Raw genomic sequence first — 20,006 nt, 5'->3', positions numbered from 1 at the left:
TTCTTCTCACTTCACTCAGAGCCAAACTGAAAAAAAGCATGCATTCCCCACCAACCCTCTTTGCAGGACTGTTTTTTCTAGTTCATTCACCCTTAGGAGATCCCAACTCTAACTGGTGTGGTCTGTAAGCCAAGCTCCCACTCTGTTCAGATCCCAAGGAGTTTTCCATCCTTCTATTTACAAAACAAAACAAAACAAAACAAAACAAAACAAAACAAAACAAAACAAAACACAAAACACCTCAGGCTTCAGGCACCAGAGACCAACAGATATCACTGGAGCAAAAGTTAAATGTAGACCTATTTAACTCTATGCATTATAATTTTCTTTGTTATTCTGGAATTTGAGGAATTCTTGTACTTTACAGCCAGAATTTAGTTGTGTGTGTGTGTGTGTGTGTGTGTGTGTGTGTGTGTGTGTGTAGCTCTGCTTCACTACAATGTTTTTCTTTGAATAGTTAGTCCACCATACTGTTAAAAACAGAAATTGACAGTATCACTTCATGTCTTTATTTTCAGTGCTAAACATAGACCATAGCATATGATAGGTATTCACTAAATGTATTTTAAATGCATGTAAATGTTGTAGATTCAGAGCATTCACTCAAAGATCCAAGTCTCCTCATGCTTTGAAACTAATTATCTGAAATTAGTTTCAGTTACACAGTCTTTGAGTGGGAATATCTTTAAATGCTACAGAAAGTCCCATTATTATCCCTCTTTCGCCTTCATCTGGCTAACTTGTGCTGTCTTTTGGGTGATCCATTTTTTCATTGCCCCGTCCAGGTGTACTCTCATGAGTCAACCCCACCACTATCATCAACATAATTTGGTGCAGATATTCTCCTTTTGTGTTTTCATCACACCTGATATTTATCTTGGCAGACTTTTTATTCACATTGTATCTAATTTATTGTCTAAATATTAAATTGTAAGCAATCTGATCGCAGTTGCTGTGTCTTACTCACTTTGTGACCCTTTCACTTAGCATAGTATGTAGTTTGTAACAAGTATCAGTTAATGGTTTTCCATGAATAAATGAATATTATGCCTTTTAGAATATACATTTTTGGCTCCAAATATGTTTTATTTCAACACTCAGACCTTTATCTTTTGTATCAGCTCTCTTAAAAAATATCTAACCATTGGGGCACCTGGGTGGCTCAGTCAGTTGAGCATCCATCCCACTTTGGCTCAGGTCATGTTATTACAGTCCATGAGTTTGAGCCCCACGTTGGGCTCTGTGCTAATAGCTCAGAGCCTGGAGCCTGCTTTGGATTCTGTGTCTCCCTCTCTCTCTGCCCCTTCTCCAATGTCTGTCTGTCTGTCTCTCTCTCAAAAATAAATAAACATTAAAAAATGTTTTTAAAAATCTAACCATTGCTTTCCGGAGTCAGTAATTTAAATTGTGTACTCTTCTCAAACCAATTTCTGTCAGAGTTAAACTGCTTCATTTAGCCCAAGAACACTTCACTACAAAAATATTTTAAGACTCAAAACAGTTTTATTGTTTTTGAAATGTGAAATATCATTAACAAATGAAAACCAGGATAACCATTACCATTAACAGGCTTACTCTATTAACTATTAATTATGTTTTCTCTTTTATACTGTATGAAAGAATTGCAGCTGTTTCATAATCATTATTTCATTTTCATTCAAAGCTTGAATCTTGCAAGAATCACTAAAATGCCTTCTTAATTTCTTTGCCAACTTGTAGACATTTTGACTCATGTTCAAAGCTGACTGCTTTGTTCATGAAATTTAGATTCCACTGAGATTGTTTACCTATCTGAAATTTCCAGTTCAGTGAAGTACCACTCTCGGCTGGAATTTGCCACTTTCCTCATTTTTCCTTTGGCTTATCTAAGTGTACTTTCAAAGATATTTATTCAGCATACACTATGTACAAGACACTGTGCTAGCTGCTTTGGCATATACAAAGGTGAAACAAGTTGATATCAAGATGAATTAAACAAGACTCTTGCCTTCAAAGACCTCATCATATAGAAAAGTAAGAAATCAATTACTATATAGGTATGCCTCTGTATCTGCATATATAAATACTCAGAATGTCTAACAGTTATCAAGCTCTTACTATGTGCCTAATACTTTTACATTTTCATAAGTTATTCATTTCATTAAATCCAAGGCTATTAATCAATACAATAAGGTATGCCATCATTGTGCCACTAAGAAAGGTACACTCCTTAAAAATTGTAACTTGCTCATGATTGTACAATTCATTACAAATATCAAAGATGTTACTATGTAAAAAAATGCAGTACTTAAAATTGATGAAATATATTAACTCATTTAAATATCTCAACAACCCTTCAAGTTAGGTAATGTTATTTTCCCATTTTTACGAGTTAGGAAATTGATAGAGTTCAGAGATGTTAGGTAACTTGCCTAAGATCACACAGCTAATAACTAGATGCATGGGAATTAAACCCACATCAAGCTGATTCAAAATGCCATGCTTTTAACCTCTATACCAGAGGAGTCTTCAATTCTCCATGTAATAAGGTGTTTAGGAGTTTTTAGAACTATGCTCTGGACCTAGATCATTTAAAAGTGAAGAAGAATATAGTGTCCTCTATTAATTATTTTTTTTTAATTTTATTTTTTTCCAAGTTTTTATTTAAATTCCAGTTAGTTAACATACAGTGTAACATTAGTTTCAGGTTTAGAGCTTAACGATGATCACTTTTATACAACACCCTATGCTCATCACAACTACCCTCCATAATAGCCACCACCTATTTAAACCATCCCCCTGCACACCTCCCCTGTAATCATCAGTTTGTTCTCTACAGTTAAGAGTCTGTTTCTTGGTTTGCCTCTCTCTTTTTCCCCCATGTTCATTTGTTTTGTTGCTTATATCCACGTATGAGTGAAATCATATGGTATTTGTCTCTCTCTGACTTGTTTCACTTAGTATAATAGTCTCTTTGCTCCATCCACATTTTTGCAAGTGGCAAGATTTAATTTTTTTTTATGGTTGAATAATATTGTATTGTATGTATATACCACTTCTTCTTTATCCATTCATCAGTCGATGGACATTTGGGCTTTTTCCATAATTTGATTATTGTTGATAATGTTGCTATAAACACTGGTATGCATGTATCCCTTCAAATTAGTATTTTTTGTATCCTTTTGGTAAATACCTAGTAGTGCAATTGCTGGGTCATAGGGGTAGTTTCATTTTTAATTTTTTTTAAAAAAATTTTAATATTTATTTAGTTTTGAGAGAGAGACACAGTGTAAATGGGAGAGGGACAGAGAGTGAAACATAGTATCTGAAGCAAGCTCCAAGCTCTGTACTGTCAGCACAGAGCCCAACATGGGGTTTGAATTTAGGAACCATGAGATCATGACCTGAGCCAAAGTCAGACACTTAACCAACTGAGCCACCCAGGTGCCCCTGATTTTTAACTTTTTGAGGAACCTCCATACTGTTTTCCAGAGTGGCTGCACCAGTTTGCATTTTTTCACCAACAGTGTTAAAGGGTTCCCTTTTCTTCATATCCTCACCAACACCTGTTGTGTCCTATGTTGTTAATTTTAACCATTCTAACAGGTGTGAGGTGATATCTCATTGTTAGTTTTTATTTGTATTTCCCTGATGATGAATAATGAGCATCTTGTCATGTGTCTGTTAGTCATCTGGATGTCTTCTTTGGAAAAATATCTACCTATGTCTTCTGCCCATTTTTTAACTAGATTATTTGGGGTTTTGGTATTGAGTTTTTTAAGTTCTTTACATATTTTAGATTCTAATCCTTTATCATATATGTCATTTGGAAATATCTTCTTCTATTCACAGGGTTGCCTTTTAATTTTGTTGATTGTTTCATTCACTGTGCAGAAAAGCTTTTTATTTTGATGAAGTCCCAATATTTATGTTTTCTTTTATCTTCTTTGCCTCAGGAAACATATCTAGTAAGTAGTTGCTATGGCCAGTGTCAAAAAGGTTATTGCCTGTGTTTTCCTCTAGGATTTTAATGGTTTCCTATCTCACACTTAGGTCTTTAATCCATTTTGAATTTATTTTTGTGTATGATGTAAGGAAGTAGTCCAGTTTCATTCTTTTGCATGTTGATGTCCAGTTTTGCCAACATCACTTGTTAAAAACTGTCTTCTCTCCGTTATAGAAAATCCAACCCACCCCCCCCCCCCCGCAAAATTGCCAGAACTGATACATGAATAAAGTCGCAGGATACAAATTCAGCATACAGAAATCTGTTGCATTTCTATACACCAATAATGAAGCAACAGAAGGAGAAATCAAGGAATCAATCCCATTAACAACTGCACCAAAAACCATAAGACTCTTCAGAATAGACCTAACCAAAGAGGTAAATGATCTATACTCTGAAAACTATAAAATGCTGAAGAAAGAAATTGAAGATGACACAAAGAAATGGAAAAACATGCTGTGGTCACAGATTGGAAGAACAAATATCATTAAAACGTCAATATTATCCAAAGTAATCTACACATTTAATGCAATTCCTATCAAAATACCACCAGCATTTTTCACATAGGTAGAGAAAAATTATCCTAAAATTTTTGTGGAACCACAAAAGACCCCAAATAGCTAAAAAAAATCTTGAAAAAGAAAAGCAAAGCTGAAGGCATCACAATTCCAGACTTCAAGCTATATTACAAGGCTGTAGTGTCAAGACGGTATGTTACTGGCATAAAACCAGACATAGATTGATAGAGCAGAATAGAAAACTCAAATTAACCCGCAACTATATGGTCCATTAATCTTCAACAAAACAAGGACCTCTAATTAATTCTTGAGATAAATTGAGAATTTTGTGGTGATGATGAAACTTGAATTTTATAAAAAAAAAAAGCTGTTTGAAAATAATTTGTCCGAATTTTGAATAAAATGGTTATAGTAATCAGATTAAAGAGTTAGTACATCTTACCAACATCAATCATGAGGCATTTGAATTTCCAAAATCTTTATATGTATAACTAACCACATTGCATGTGGGTGGACCTAATGGTCCTAACAGAATGATAGAGACTGTGCAAAAATTTAAATTAACATCTACCATGAGTATAGACATCTGTTTTTCTATTTTTTAAAGGGAAAATTAGTAATTAGTAAAAACAATCCATCAAAGTTTTTTTTGTTTGTTTTTGTCTTTTTGGTTTTTTGTTTTTTTAGGTTTTATAAAAAGAGGTAGTGACACTTCTGTATGGCATTTTGAAATTCTAGCACTATGTTAAGTATTGGAAATAATCTTTATAAGGAGCCAAAAATGACCAACCAAAAGCAAGAAACTGTATGTTTTATCTTAAGGAAAAACCAGTGCAATCTAGTTTTTAAAAAACTAATGAGGGGCGCCTGGGTGGCGCAGTCGGTTGGGCGTCCGACTTCAGCCAGGTCACGATCTCGCGCTCTGTGAGTTCGAGCCCTGCGTCAGGCTCTGGGCTGATGGCTCAGAGCCTGGAGCCTGTTTCCGATTCTGTGTCTCCCTCTCTCTCTGCCCCTCCCCCGTTCATGCTCTGTCTCTCTCTGTCCCAAAAATAAATAAATGTTGAAAAAAAATTAAAAAAAAAAAAAAAAAAAACTAATGAATTAAGAAATAACAACCATGGATTACATTGTTTTTGCCTATAAATAACTAATTCCATGAAAGAATAAGCACTAGGTAAATGCTCTGTGGGCCAACTGCATAGTCCTGGATACCAGACACTTTATCTGTGGAAATTCAGCAAAATACAATTAGAAATGTCAAATAGAAAAAAATCTCATTAAGATAATTCTTCCAGAAATGAATAAAAAATTCTGCCCCAACTGTTCATATCTTGAGTAGTCAAAATGAGATTGGCAGAGCTAAAAAACCTAACATTGTTTCCCAAAATATGGTACTGGAAACACCCGCATCAAAATAATCAGATCAGTAGAGTGTATTGTTTAAAAATGCAGATTTTGAGGGGCACCTGGGTAGCTCAGTCGGTTAAGCATCTGACTTCGGCCCAGGTCATGATCTCACAGTTCATGACTTTGAGCTCCACATGAGGCTCTGTGCTGAGAGCTTGGAGCCTGGAGCCTGCTTCGGATTCTGTGTCTCCCTCTCTCTCTCTGCTTCTCCCCAGCTCATGCTCACAGTCTGTCTCTGTCAAAAATAAATAAACTTAAAAAAAAATGGAGGGGCGCCTGGGTGGCTCAGTTGGTTATGTGTCCAACTTCAGCTCAGGTCATGATCTCCTGGTCTGTGAGTTCGAGCCCCGCGTTGGGCTCTGTGCTGACAGCTCAGAGCCTGGAGCCTGCTTCGGATTCTGTGTCTCCGTCTCTCTCTGCCCCTCCCCTGCTCATGCTCTGTCTCTCTCTGTCTCAAAAATAAATAAAAACATTTAAAAAAAAATTTTTAATGCAGATTTTGATCCCCATCCCAGACCCATCATGTCAGTACTTCTTTGGGTAAAGCCCAAGAATCCACATTTGAAACAAGCACCTCGATTTACCAGTGATTAAAACCATGCTGGATGTAAGAACCATTGCTTTAACACTTAACTCTTCTCCACGTAGTACTTTGGACTGATGGCAGATATGAACCAATCACTAGTGATTTTTTTAGCTAAATATCAGAAGTTAAATGTTTTGGGGCACGTGGGTGGCTCAGTTGGTTAAGCGTCCAACTTTGGCTCAGGTCGTGATCTTGCAGTTCGTGAGTTCAAGCCCCACTTTGGGCTCCATGTTGACAACTCAGAGCCTGGAGCCTGCTTCAGATTCTGTGCCTCCCTCTGTCTCTGACCCTCCCCTGCTCACACTCTGTCTCTCAAAAAATGAATAAACATTAAAAAAAAATCTTTTAAATAAAAAAAAAGAAGTTAAATGTTTTATTTGCTAGATGTTTATGAAGCACTGTGGAGGGACACAGAGAAATATGAGCCCATGTATTCAGTTGTATCACAGTACTTGCATGCCAAATAAACAACTGTCAAACATGGTTAAATGGAAGTAATACGTGGTTGCAGAGAAAGAGAATTGAGGTTACCCTGGTAGCTGTGGGAATAGAAAGGAAGGGACAACTCCAGAACATATTTGAAAGAAAAAAAAATCAATAGGATCAGAGGCAAATTGAACATTAATAGTAAACAGTAGGGGAAGAAACAGAATCCCTTGTGTTTTGAATTTGGATAGCAGAGAATAGTGATGCACTAACATGGAGATGGAAAATGAAGCATTCTGAAAAGAATTGAGAATATGAGTGTGGAAGAAGGTGAGACTTTTGCAGCTGGTCCTTTTATTACCCCATTTATAAAGATGGTGATTTGAATTTTGTTGCTGAGTTTATGTATGAATGGATTTAACCAAATTGAAATCTAATTAATCATTATTTTTTTTACAGCAATTGTTCAACTGTCAAGCTCTAAGAAAACTAAGTATTCCTGATAATGATCTTTCAAATCTGCCAACCACTATTGCTAGTTTAGTTAATCTTAAAGAACTCGACATCAGTAAAAATGGTAAGATTCTCATCTTATCTCTAAATAATTTGAATTTTTATATGAAGACATGCTTTGTTTTCTCTTAGCAAATGATATAACACTTTTTATTTGATTTTGTTTTAACTCCAAGTTAATTTTGTTGAAACGTTAAATCTTAAACTATAAATCAAAGACAGAAAACCTCTCTCCCCTCCACTTATTAATATCTCTGGCTCACTCAGGCCTCATTTCCCCCCTGTATTCAGATATGTGATTTAATCTTTTGCAGAACATTTTACTATCTTTACACCATTTATTTTCCTCATAATCAGAGTAAAATTTTTTCCTACATGTTCAGTGAGGTGTACCTATTCACTGTACTTGGAATTGAACTCCCAACTTCCCTTACTTTGCTCCATGTTTCCACATAACACTGACCATCTTCTCAGTATTATAGAATTCACTTACTTATTATGGTTACTGCCTATCTTTTCCTGCCTCAGATTGTAAATTCTGTTATTAGGCAGGAGGGATTTTTCTGTTTTGGTCACTGATATATCTATCTCAGATGTCTTGAGCAGTGGCTGGGAAATAATAAGTGCTTAGTAGTATTTGTTATATTCTGGCCAAACTCACATGTGTGGTGATGTTAATGCTGATGCTAATGTTGATGTTCATGTTGATGACATTTTCCTTTAAATGTTTGTGGGATTTCCTGTGTTCTCATATATTCATAAATCTTCCAAATTAACTTGGCTCCTTATTTTACTAGAATAAAAGAAAGATTAGTCAAAAGGGTTATGTCCAGGCACTATGAGGATATAAAACATTACCCTCAATCATTAAACAAGTTGGTTAAACGTGTGTGTGCATGTATGTGTGCATGTATGTGTGTGTGTGTGTGTGTGTGTACATGTGCGTGTTGCTTTTTTCTTTTTCAGGCAGTATGTTTGGTGCCAAAGGAACAGGCGTAAACAAAACAAGTCCCTCCCTTCATGAAACTTACATTTTAATGGATGCATTAGACATTAGACAAGTAATTATGGATGATTAAATAAACAATTAGTGTGAAGATATGTTGGATGTGAAGGGCATGTATACTAGTAGAATAAATCCAGTTGCTGTGGTTAGGGAAAGTTACCCTAAGAAATGATACCTAAGTCCTGTCAGGACAAATAGAAGTTGTTATTCAGTAGCTGTAAAATTTCATTTATGCTGGATGAGTAAATTATAGAGATCCACTTTACAACATGGTGCATATAGTTAACAATGTTGTGCAATTCAAAAATTTTTAAGAAGGTAAATCTCATATTAAATGTTCTTACCACACAAAAAATATGGAGACACAAGGAAACTCTGAGATGTTTTGGATAAATCTGTTACCTTGTTTGTGGTGATGTTATCACTGGTATTTGCATATGTCCAAAGTCATTACGTTATATATATTCAATATGTGCAGTTCTTTGTGTATCAGTTATACTTCAATAAAGTGTTTTTTAAAAAAGAGGAAACAAAAAAATAAAGGAAAAACTAACAAGCATACTAAAAAAAAAAAGAAGAAGAAGCAGCAGCTAGGTAAGACTGGTTTGACATTCTAGGTACATAAGGATCTTAATGTGTCATTAAAGACCACCAGAAAAATCTCTTGATCACATGTAAACGTAGCATACCTAAGAAACTCTGGAACATCCCATTTAAAATTAAGATCCTGCTGTTATTATCCACTAGATACACACTCTATTTCCTTTCCCCATTTCATTTTCTTTATACTATTTATGAGAAACCGACATACTACATATTTAAATTGTTTATATATTGTCTAGAGTCCCATTTACTAGAATTAAATTCAGTAATGTTCCAATTTTGTTGTTCTAGTCACTGGTATATCTTTATTGCCTAAAACAGTGTGTGGCATACTATAGAAGCTCGATAAATATTATTGATTGAATTCATGAATGTTCCTTTTGGAACATGGAACACTTGTTGATAGTACCAGTGTGAATTGCTAGTGATTTCTTCAAGTCTATGAGTCTAAGAGTCATGGAGACATCTACAGTGTCACTAGGGAAATAGGACTAACACCTATAAATAAATATCATGAGGCTGTACAATGAGATGCTTAAGTATATGGCACAAGTTACAATGATAAATTCTTAGAAAATTAAGACTATTTTATTAGGGAATTATTCAATAAAGGCTATGGATTGAGGAAGTGAGAACATTTCATTTGAAGAAAACAGTATGCAAACGGGGACACACACATCTCTCTACACCAACCTGACTTACCACTTGGAGGGTTTTCAGGAAGACAATTCTAAAAGGACCACATGTTGACTTAGAATAGCAACTAAATTTAGATCCATTGAAAGATGACATTACATCTACCTTTATTAAGAATAGATTTATAGGCCACATATTTGTGTGGATTGATATTTTGGTACATATATATTGCTTATATATTTACATATATTAACACATCAAGTTCTATTTTGAAATTACAATTTATGAAAAATATTATATGGACAAATATAATGCATCCCTTGGTCTTCAGTCAGCTTTAGCTGAGTATTCTGAGTAAATAAATATCTATTTTTTAAGAGGATTAGAAAAAACTTTTCTAAATATAAACATGAAATTCCTAAGAAATATGTTATTTTTATAATTATCTCCTAGTGGCCCTCTTGCATCAAGACATTTTTGTTGCCAGGAAGTGAATTGAGAGTTGTATGTCCTCAATTCAGAAAGAACTCTGTGAGCATCCATAGAAGTCCTTGTGAATATTATTAGGGACTTTTTGCTGTGCTTATGGTCTCTATGTTCTGGAAATATTTATGCAAAAATACATGCTAGACATGGCAAAATAATCTGCAAAGTTAGCAGCACAAAAGGTTTGAGGAACACGATGATATATCAGCCATTGCTAAAAGTTACACAAACAGTAAAAGATTTTGACACATCAATACTTTCACAAAATTGTACCTAAAAAAGCTATCCCTGAAATCTGTGGCAGAGATCTAGATAGTTACTTAAGAGCCATAACTCATCCTTTGGGAATCTGTCAAGGGAAGAAAGACTAGATAGGAAAAAGTAAGGGCAGTGTCAGCATCACCGTTGACAAGGTTGGAATAGTCCTGGTGGAAGAGTCAAGGCATGAGAGAATATAATCTGCATTGGCATTTAGGTACAGACAGTAGAATGATTAATTTGAGGCAGGGACTCACTTAAGTACTAGTCAACCTAGGTAAAAATTTGCTTGAAATGTGCTTGAATTTGATATGTGACCTTTTATGACAAAACTAATTCACTCGGAGGCTGATTTTAATTGTCCATGTGGCCCCCAATCTTTACTTTTCACATCCATTTCTGCCACTTGAAATCCTGTTCACTGTTTAACTTCCATAATTTAAAATTACTCTTTTATATTAAAACATTAGATAAGTGAACTATTGTGTATAGAAAACATCTACACTATTTGTGTGAATAGCTTTCATCTACCTCTCTAACCACAACTCCAAAGGACCCATATCCCCTTGCATTTCATCCTCAGGTAATGCCAGATTGTTGTTCCCAAATGCATCAGACTGGCTACTCATGACACAAGGAAACAATACTATTTTGTCTGCCCAAAATATTCATTCCTTCCCACTGCTGTAACTCCTCAACCAGAGTCCTCATCACCTTTAAGAGACATTTCAGGTGTGATTTATTCTGAGATACATTCCTGACCTTTATACACAAAGAGAATTAATTGTTCATTCATCTGTGATAACTTTATGCCTTGTATATATTTTCATTTTGAACTTATCTCACTGTTTAATTTCTGCATACCCTTATATATATGATTATATTATGCAACTCTTGAAATCAGGCACTATCTTATTCATTTCTGTATTTGGAGCTGCTAAAACAAAGGCCAGCAACCATGGCAAGTGCTCAATAAATATTTGGCAAATAAATAAACATTATACAGAAGCATTTTTTAACAAATATACACTTGTATATTTATATTATATTCCATTAGGGACCTACATAGAATAGGGTCCCCACCTGCTATCCTGGGGAACTGTTAAGTGTAACTGAGTGCTGGAAAAGATGGAAATGGCACTGTAATACATAATGAATAACTACTAAAATCAGCACTAACCTGACATGTAATAATATATTTAATATCTTTGCTCTCTGGAATAATGACTACTTTGTGTCAAGTTTTGGTCTCTTCCTTGAGCTTCAGACTGGTATAGCCAACTGCAGGCTGAACATAGCCATAATACGTTTCACAAACACCCCAAACATTGTATTTAAAACCAAATGTCATCTACCCTAACCTGCACTGTTAGAATTTCACTGTTACATTAGAGAATCTACATTGTAGCCTTTGTCAACTGAAGTACATTAAATAGGAGAATAACCTAGCCATATCTGCAATTTAGAAAGAGTGCTAACGCTACTTTGTGAAGGATGAGTTTGGTAATGGTGGTGGGAATAGGGGGGATAGGGAGACCAATTAGAAGGCTACTTAAGTAGTCTAGCAAAGAGACAAAGGGACTAAATTAAGATTGTAACAATGGGAATGCTGAGAAGGAAACAGACATGTTTCCTCCATGTGCATTGAGGAGATAATTTGCAAGATTTGGTAACTGAATGCATATGGGAGTTGAAGGAAAGAATGGATTTTTACATTGAATGCCTACAAGTATTTCATTCCACGCATGTTTCTGAAATTTGTCCTTAAATGATCAATGTACATGTAATGATAGTAGCTACAGTATCAATATTCCCACTGTTAATGTTCTTGCCAACATTTGGGATTATTAGATATTTTAAGTGTTGGCTAATCAGATGAATATATATGGGTAGGTTGGTCATTTGTATTTCCATAATCACCAGTAAAGTTGGCATTTTTAAATTTCTTTTTTTTGGCAAGTGTAGATTCTTTCTTTACAAATTGTCTTTTTGGCACATTTTCATTTTGGCCCATTTTATTTCTTTTATTGTTTGTCTGTTAGGTTCCTGGTGATTCAAAAGATCTATTTACTGTGAACACTTTTTCCTTGTTAGTTAAATGGGCTACAAATATTATCTCCCAATTTGTGGTCTTTTCACTTTGCTTAGGATGCCATTTGTCATGGAGAAGTTGCCAATTTCAATGTAATAAAATTTGTCACTCTTTCCTTTATAGTCTGTATTTTTAAAGCTTATTTAAGAACTTCTTTCCTACTTTAATATCATAAATATATTTCTCTATATTTTCTTCCAAAAGTATTAGTTTTTCTTTTCACATTGAGGCCCTTAATCCATTTGCAACTTACTTTCCTATGCTGTATATAATCAAAATTTATTTTTTCCATATGAGTAAGATGATTAATTGGTCCAGCAACATTTATTACATCATCCCTTGTTTCCTCATTAATTTTTAATTCAACCTCTTTTACATATGAAAGACATTTTTTTCCAAACTCTTTCCTGCCCTGTCAGCTCACTTGCCTGTTCCTGTGCCAATATCACATTTTTATGATCACTATAACTAATATTAAGTTTCAATATCTGATAACCCAAGACCTCATTTTTTTCCTTTTCAAGAGTGCCTTGCTATTCTTGGTATTCAACTCTTCCATATGAATTTTAGTTTTAACTTCTTGAAATTTTTAAACAATTTATTGGCATTTTTTAATCGGCTTGAAGATTAATTTGGGAAGAAATAATATGTTTGTGACAGTAACTATTGTAATCTATGAGCATACTATGGAACTTTAGCTTTATTTAAGTCTTATTTTGTGTCTTTCAATAAGATTTTGTGATTTCCTCCAAGAGAGACTTTCACACATTTTGTCAAGAGTTATCTGTAAGCAGTTTAAGTTGCTAGTTTATATTGTATTCATTTTTTAAAAGTGATTTTTACAGCTTTAGTTCATGTTATATGGAAACATTATTAATTTTCATATTTTAATCTTACATTCAGCAATGGTGCTGAATTGTAAGTTCTCATACATAACCACTAGATTCTTTTGAATTTTTTATGTATAAAATTATATTTTCTGCATGTGACAGGTTTTTCTTTCCCACCCTTTATATGTTTATATATTTTGAGTCATTTTTTAATAAGTTATAATTTCCAAGGAAATCACCTATCCCATCATGTAGATACTCAATTTTATTGTCAAACATCACCCATAGGCTTCTCTTATGTGTTTCATATATCTCTACCATATCAGTGGCCATTTGTTCCTTTGTATTTCTAATACTGTTTACTCATGACATCTTTTACTTTTAAAAAAAAATTTAAACATTTATTTATTATTGAGAGACAGAGACAGATAGAGCATGAGAATGGGAGGGGCAGAGAGAGGGAGAGACACAGAATCCAAAGCAGGCTCCAGGCTCTGAGCTGTCAGCATAGAGCCTGAAACGGGGCCTGAACTCACAAACCACAAGATCATGACCTGAGCCAAAGTCCGGTGCTTAACTGACTGAGCCACCCAGGTGTCCCATGTCTTTTACTTTTCTTTTTTTTAATCATCCATCCTGCCAGAAGTTTTTCTACTTTACTAACTTTTCAAATAATACTCTTTGGCATGTTAGTGTCTCTATTGGTTGGCTTGTTTATTTTCCATCATTGATTTTTACTTTTCCATTTCCAACTGTAGCAATGTTTATCATTCTCCTCCTTTCTTAGGATTTACTCAGTTACTTTCAGTATTCTAACATATTTGAGACTTTTTTAGTCATCACATTATTCTTATTGAACTATATTGCAGACTACATGGTCTAGATTATACTGATTTCTCGTTATTGACTTTCACATTGTGGCCAAGTGTATTGTCAATTTTATAAATATTTGGTTTTGTTTGTAATAAAAATACATATTTGGGTTGCCTGGGTGGCTCAGTTGGTTGGGCTTGTGAGTTTGAGCCCTACATCAGGCTCTTTGCTGACAGCCCAGATCCTAGAGCCTGCTTCGGATTCTGTGGCTCCCTCTCTCTCTACCCCACCCCCTGCTTGCACTCTGTCTCTCTCTGTCTTCAAAAAATAAATAAGTGTTAAAAAAATACATATTCTCTGGTTATTGAGTACACACTAAGGATCTACTAATAATATAATATAATTACATAAGATGATTAGATATAGATAGATATAGATATAGATATAGATATAGATATAGATAGATACATATATAAAGACACAGAGAGGGGAGAGAGACAAGTAAATAAACATTCATGCTGCATTTAAATCACCCTTCCTCTCTTAAGTGTTTTTGTTACCAAAACTACATGCAGCAATCCATGGGTAAATGCATCACTTTCCATGCCAATGGATTTTTTATTATTTATTCGTTAGATCTTAATTCAGTAGTAAAATAAAAATCCTGTTTATCAGAGATAAACACATTTTATGATATTGTGATCTCTGAATAAATAGTCTGTGCCTTTTTGTAGAGCTGATACATGGTCATAATGGAGTAAATTGTTTTATATGGTAAAGCAAGACAATGAATGATAAGGTTTAATTAGGCAGTGGTTCAGTTTTAAGTCTGATGTTGATTTATCATAGCTTCAGAGAGACTGATGCTATAATTTAACGACTTTAATGAAAATGAATTAACATGAAAGCCCTTCCTAATTCTGCAGCAATTAAGTGATTTTTCTCTCATCCTCTAAAACTTATTTCTATGCAAGAAGAGATTTGAACAGCATCATAGTGGGCAAAATCACTATTGTTAGTTAAAATGAAAGGCAATCAGAGTTGAAGGCATTATTATGTGTTTTACTAACTTGCCAATTATTCCACCCTTTCCCTAAATGCATGCAAAACACTAAGGACAAATAATATCCTCAACTTTCTATGAGAGTGAGTTTCTCTCAAACACACTAGAAAAAGAAGAAATGAGCAGCCAATTATATGATAAAAATCTTTAAAATTTTCAGCATAAGAGAAAGAGATTCAAGAAGTATGTATATAAATTCTTAGGGAAGTCTATTTTGGGATGCTTTATTATGAGCTGGGGAGAATATGTTACCATGCAGTTGTTCTCAATTAACAATAAATATGCTTTTTGGTGTTTGGCAAATCATTGGACCGTTTGTTTAGAGTAAAGCATATTATTTTGCCCTATTAAATGGCTTGCTCACAACACTCTTAATGTGTTATTTATCTGAAAATCACTAGCACTTGCCTTACTCTAAAACAGGTTTCCTTTCTACAAAGCCCATTTCTACACAAGATTACAGTGTTAAAATAAACTAAGGATTGACTCCCTGTATTTCCATTAGAGAATATGATGGCAACAAATACCAGGCCTGTGTCCTTGTCACCTTCTCAGCCTGATGCCAGGACTTTTAACTTTTTCTGATGTCTTCGTCAGGAAATAAAATCAACAAGCAATGCTTATATGTATTATCTGGATTTACTCCACGGGGTATGGAGTTTACAATCGGGTAATATAATATATATTTTTAAAAAGGAATTACCCTCACCTTCTCATCATTCTGAGGTCTGTTCTTTCACCTAAACTGAAAACTTTTCCTTGAGTAACAGCAGAGCCTTTTCTGAGCTGAGTGATTAACCTGTTTTCTGCGTCTTTGTAAATCCTGGAAAATTGTAAGAGAAAAACATTGAACTGATAATGAAGCATGTGAGCCCTCTCTCTACTACTCTGACTCCCTCCCCGCATCAGTATAAACTCCTTGAGAACAATAACTGCTATACCACACACTCCTTCTCCAACCTCAGTGGCCACATCAATGTCCAGGCAGTAAGTGCTCAATGAAGTGGTTGATTGATAATGAAGGAAGAATTCATCGATCGACTATGAAGTTAGATTATGAAGCAGTTCATTTCACTGTTAAGAATGGTTGTTTTTCAATGTGCTTATTTTTGAAATAGAGAAAGGGAGAGAGGGAATCAGGTATCACTCATTAACTCATTTTATCTATGTGAGATTTATTCCTCTGTGAATCAACTCATTGTTGGTCAAGGTCACAGAGACTTCTCAAAATGTTTGCCAGACATGTCCCTAAGGCAGAATCAGTTGCCTGACTGTCTGGAATTATTCATTAGTGTACCTGCATTTGGTTTTTCTCTTCATAATACCACTAAAATAGACATAGTCTTGCAGGAGACTTTTTGATTATCCTTGCTTACCTTCCTACCGAGTTCTCCATTCTCTTCACCAGAGTGGTTAGAGGTAAAGCAAACCATTCCAGTCTGTTTATTCTTCTTGTTTTTTTCTCTCTCTTTCTTTTAAGGTGTAATTTGCCTATACAGTTTCTCACAAATTTAGTAATCTAATTCCTGACTGTGTTTCCTTTCTCATGCAGTAGATTGCTCCCTCTGAAATCTCCCTATAATCATTGCTTCCTACTCAGTGGAGTATTGCCTCATTTACCAAATATCTTTGGGGAATGAGGGTTTATATACAAACTAATTTTCCAAAATAAAATTATAATTTATCCTTCTATATATCAAAATATTTAATTTTATTTAATCATTCTGGTTGGAAATTGTTCCAAGGATGTTTCATATTGCATTATCTTCTTTAAATTGGTGTAATTAATGCAATTTAAATTTTCCAGGTTGATTTGAGTTCATCATGGGCTGTCTTATTGAACGTTTATTTTTAATATGTGTAGCTGCTTGCCTCTAAGAAAGATAAGAATGATAGACTTGAATAGTTCTGTTATTAATTTTGTAGTTTTTCCCATCATCCCTTCTATTATCAGATTATCAGTTATAATTTATTCATACTGGCACCCCTTCCTATTTGTTCCTTCTAATAACTGTCAGTTGAATGGTATATAAGGAATACAAACATTCTGAACTAGGTTTATAGCACTTGTTGCAGATATGTTAAATTCAGAGATAAGGAACCTTATTCTTGAGCACTATACTTAAAGTTTCAGGAAGTTGATACCATCTGAAATTTGACTGAAGGTAATTATACAACAAATGCAGTTTACTATGCACCATGTAAGAATGCTACGTAGTCAATAATGAATGTGCACTAAATTCAGAGTTCCAGAAAGTTTAGCTTGTTTGTAGTTGACGTAGACAGTATGTATGGAACAAATGCAATATATAGTGCTTTGTTATAAATGCTACCTTACGAATCTTGGGTAGCTAAGACTTATACCCCAAAGTAGTTTAAACCCTAGATTTGATGGAGGCAGCTTAACATAGATAAAATTTGATAGTATTTGGAATAAGGTTGGCCTTGTTTCAAATCCTGGCTTCCCCCGCAAGCCTCAGTTTCTTCATTAAATGGGAGTTAATGGGAGTTAAATGGGAGTTAAATGGGAGTAATAAACCACTTTATAAAATTGTTATAAATATGAAATAAAGCAAGGTGCTTAAAACTTGTCCTCAAAAATTCTCTTTTTATCTGCTCCTAAATCTAATCCAATTTACTAGATATATAAATAGCCTGCCTGCCTTCTCAAAATTGAAAACAAAATAGCAATTATAAAAATCGGTATCACAAAATAGCATATAAAAATATTAAAATTTTCTAAATTTATTTTCTTCCTTTATTTTATACAAGACATAATATTGAAGTTTTTGTCTTTTATCAGCATATGGCACTTATATCACATAGTGAACCATTTAGACTGATGATATCTGTGAAATTCAGTAAACAAGTTTTTCAACATGCACTATCCACAACTATTATCATGCATACTAATTCATACAAAAATTATAAGCAACAAAAATAAATTTGGTTATTAAAGAGGGTCTTCTTTTAAAAAAAAAAGTTTATTTTATTTATTTTGAGAGAGAGGGAGAGAGAGTGAGGGAGAGAGAGAGAGGGAGAGAGAGAATGAGCAAGTGTGAGCAGGACAGAGAGAGGGAGAGAGAGAATCCCAAACAGGCTCCATCCACACTGTTAATGTAGAGTCCAATGCAGGGCTCGATCTCACAAACCATGAGATCATGACCTGAGCCAAAATGAAGAGTCGGATGCTTAACTGACTGAGGCATCCAGGCACCCCAGTAATAAACATAAATTTTAATGCATTAGAGAACACTAAATCATTCCAAATTTGGTATTTGTAGGAAGTCTTTTATGTTTTTTGCTAAATATTTATCTTAGAGAGAGAGAGAGAGACAGACATAGCATGAGTGGGGGTGAGGGGATTGCAGAGAGAGAGGGCGACACAGAACTCAAAGCAGGCTTCAGACTCCGAGCTGTCAGCACAGATACAGACGTAGAGCTCAAACTCAGGAGCCACAAGATCACGACCTGAGCCGAAGTCGGACACTTAACCAACAGGCCACCCAGGCACCCCAATTTTATGTTTGAATAGAAAGAGATACCTTTCAATCTAAGCCCTCTGACTAAAATCAAGTTTCTTTCCATATTTGTAAAGTATTTTAGTTCATTGCTTCAAGGTATTGATGTGAAAATATAATTAGATCCAATTTAATAAACACTGACTTTTCATTGTTTTCCTAGGTCTGATCTAGGTACTGTCAGGAATATTAAGAAATTCATGTCAACTGATGAATCTCACTCTCTAACTCCATCCTCCTATTTTTCCAGATGACTTTCTCTTATAGCTTGAAACATGATTTAGCCCTGTCAGAACCACCAATCTATTAATATTCTGACATATCTTTCCAACTTTGCCTTTTTGTTCATATATTTTCTTTTTCCCTCTTTACATGGCTTGGATTCTGTGGTCACTTGTCAAATGATACCCTTGACATCTTTCCTCCTTTTATATCACTGTGCTGGCTCAGTAAAATTACAAACCTGGTTGAACCCAACTCTCTACCTATTGCTAAAAGGATCTGGAAAAAACATTCAATCACACTGATATCACTTTAAATTCATGATCGAAAATCTGAAATGCAGCCTTAACACTTCTCCAAAGTCACGTTTTACTTCCTTAATCCATTGCCTCTCCTCTTCTTGTGATTATTTCATTTGTTTTACTCTTTCTTCAAACTCCCATACCTTCTCTCCTATCTTTATGGCTACTGATTCTACTCCACTGAGAAGATCAAAGCTCTCGGATGATAACTTCCCCCAGACACTTACCATCATATCTACCCATCCACAAGCATCTGCACTCGTATTCTCTGATTCCTGCCCATTAGTACAGATGAACTATTCCTGTTCCTCTCTGAAGCCACTGAATAACCACCCTCTCTTGCCTACCCATGGATATCACTCCAACAATTCTCCTTGCTTTCTACTACATAATCAAGGTTTTTTTCTGCTTGTTTACTCTAATTGGTGTATGCACATGCTGTTATTTTTCCATTCTAAACAAAACTTCTTAGCTCCTCTTTCCTGAATGACTCCCCCTCCCCCTGCTTGTAGCAAAAGCACTAGGTGGGGTTGTCTGTATTCTCTATCTACAATTTTGTTCCTCTTCCTCTCTCAAACCACTCTTATCTTCAAGCCCACTACTCCAACAACATCATTCCAGTCAAGATCACCCTGATTTCTTCATTACTAAATCTACAGGCAGTTTTTGGTCATCATTTCACTTGACCTATCAGCATCATTTCAAACAACTGATCACTTCTTCCCACTTGATACGTTTA

At 34.8% G+C, this 20,006-nt stretch overlaps 1 protein-coding gene across 2 annotated transcripts in view; it reads left to right on the top strand.

Moving 5' to 3' along the window:
- The window catches only part of LRRC7 (leucine rich repeat containing 7), a 448,351-nt gene that overhangs the window by 132,166 nt on the left and 296,179 nt on the right, over positions 1–20,006 (top strand). For both annotated transcript variants that reach the window (XM_047084407.1, XM_047084406.1), the window contains exon 3: positions 7,382–7,499. In XM_047084407.1, coding sequence (XP_046940363.1) covers positions 7,382–7,499 — 118 coding nt within the window. The remainder of the gene's footprint in view (positions 1–7,381; positions 7,500–20,006) is intronic.

This window comes from Lynx rufus, unplaced genomic scaffold (genome assembly GCF_022079265.1).
Source record: "Lynx rufus isolate CCGP_SWC_20201006 ecotype Redwood Valley unplaced genomic scaffold, mLynRuf1.p SCAF_2, whole genome shotgun sequence".
Taxonomy (NCBI): Eukaryota; Metazoa; Chordata; class Mammalia; order Carnivora; family Felidae; genus Lynx; species Lynx rufus.
Note: the sequence above shows the minus strand (reverse complement) of the source record. Positions and strands in the feature narration are given on the sequence as shown.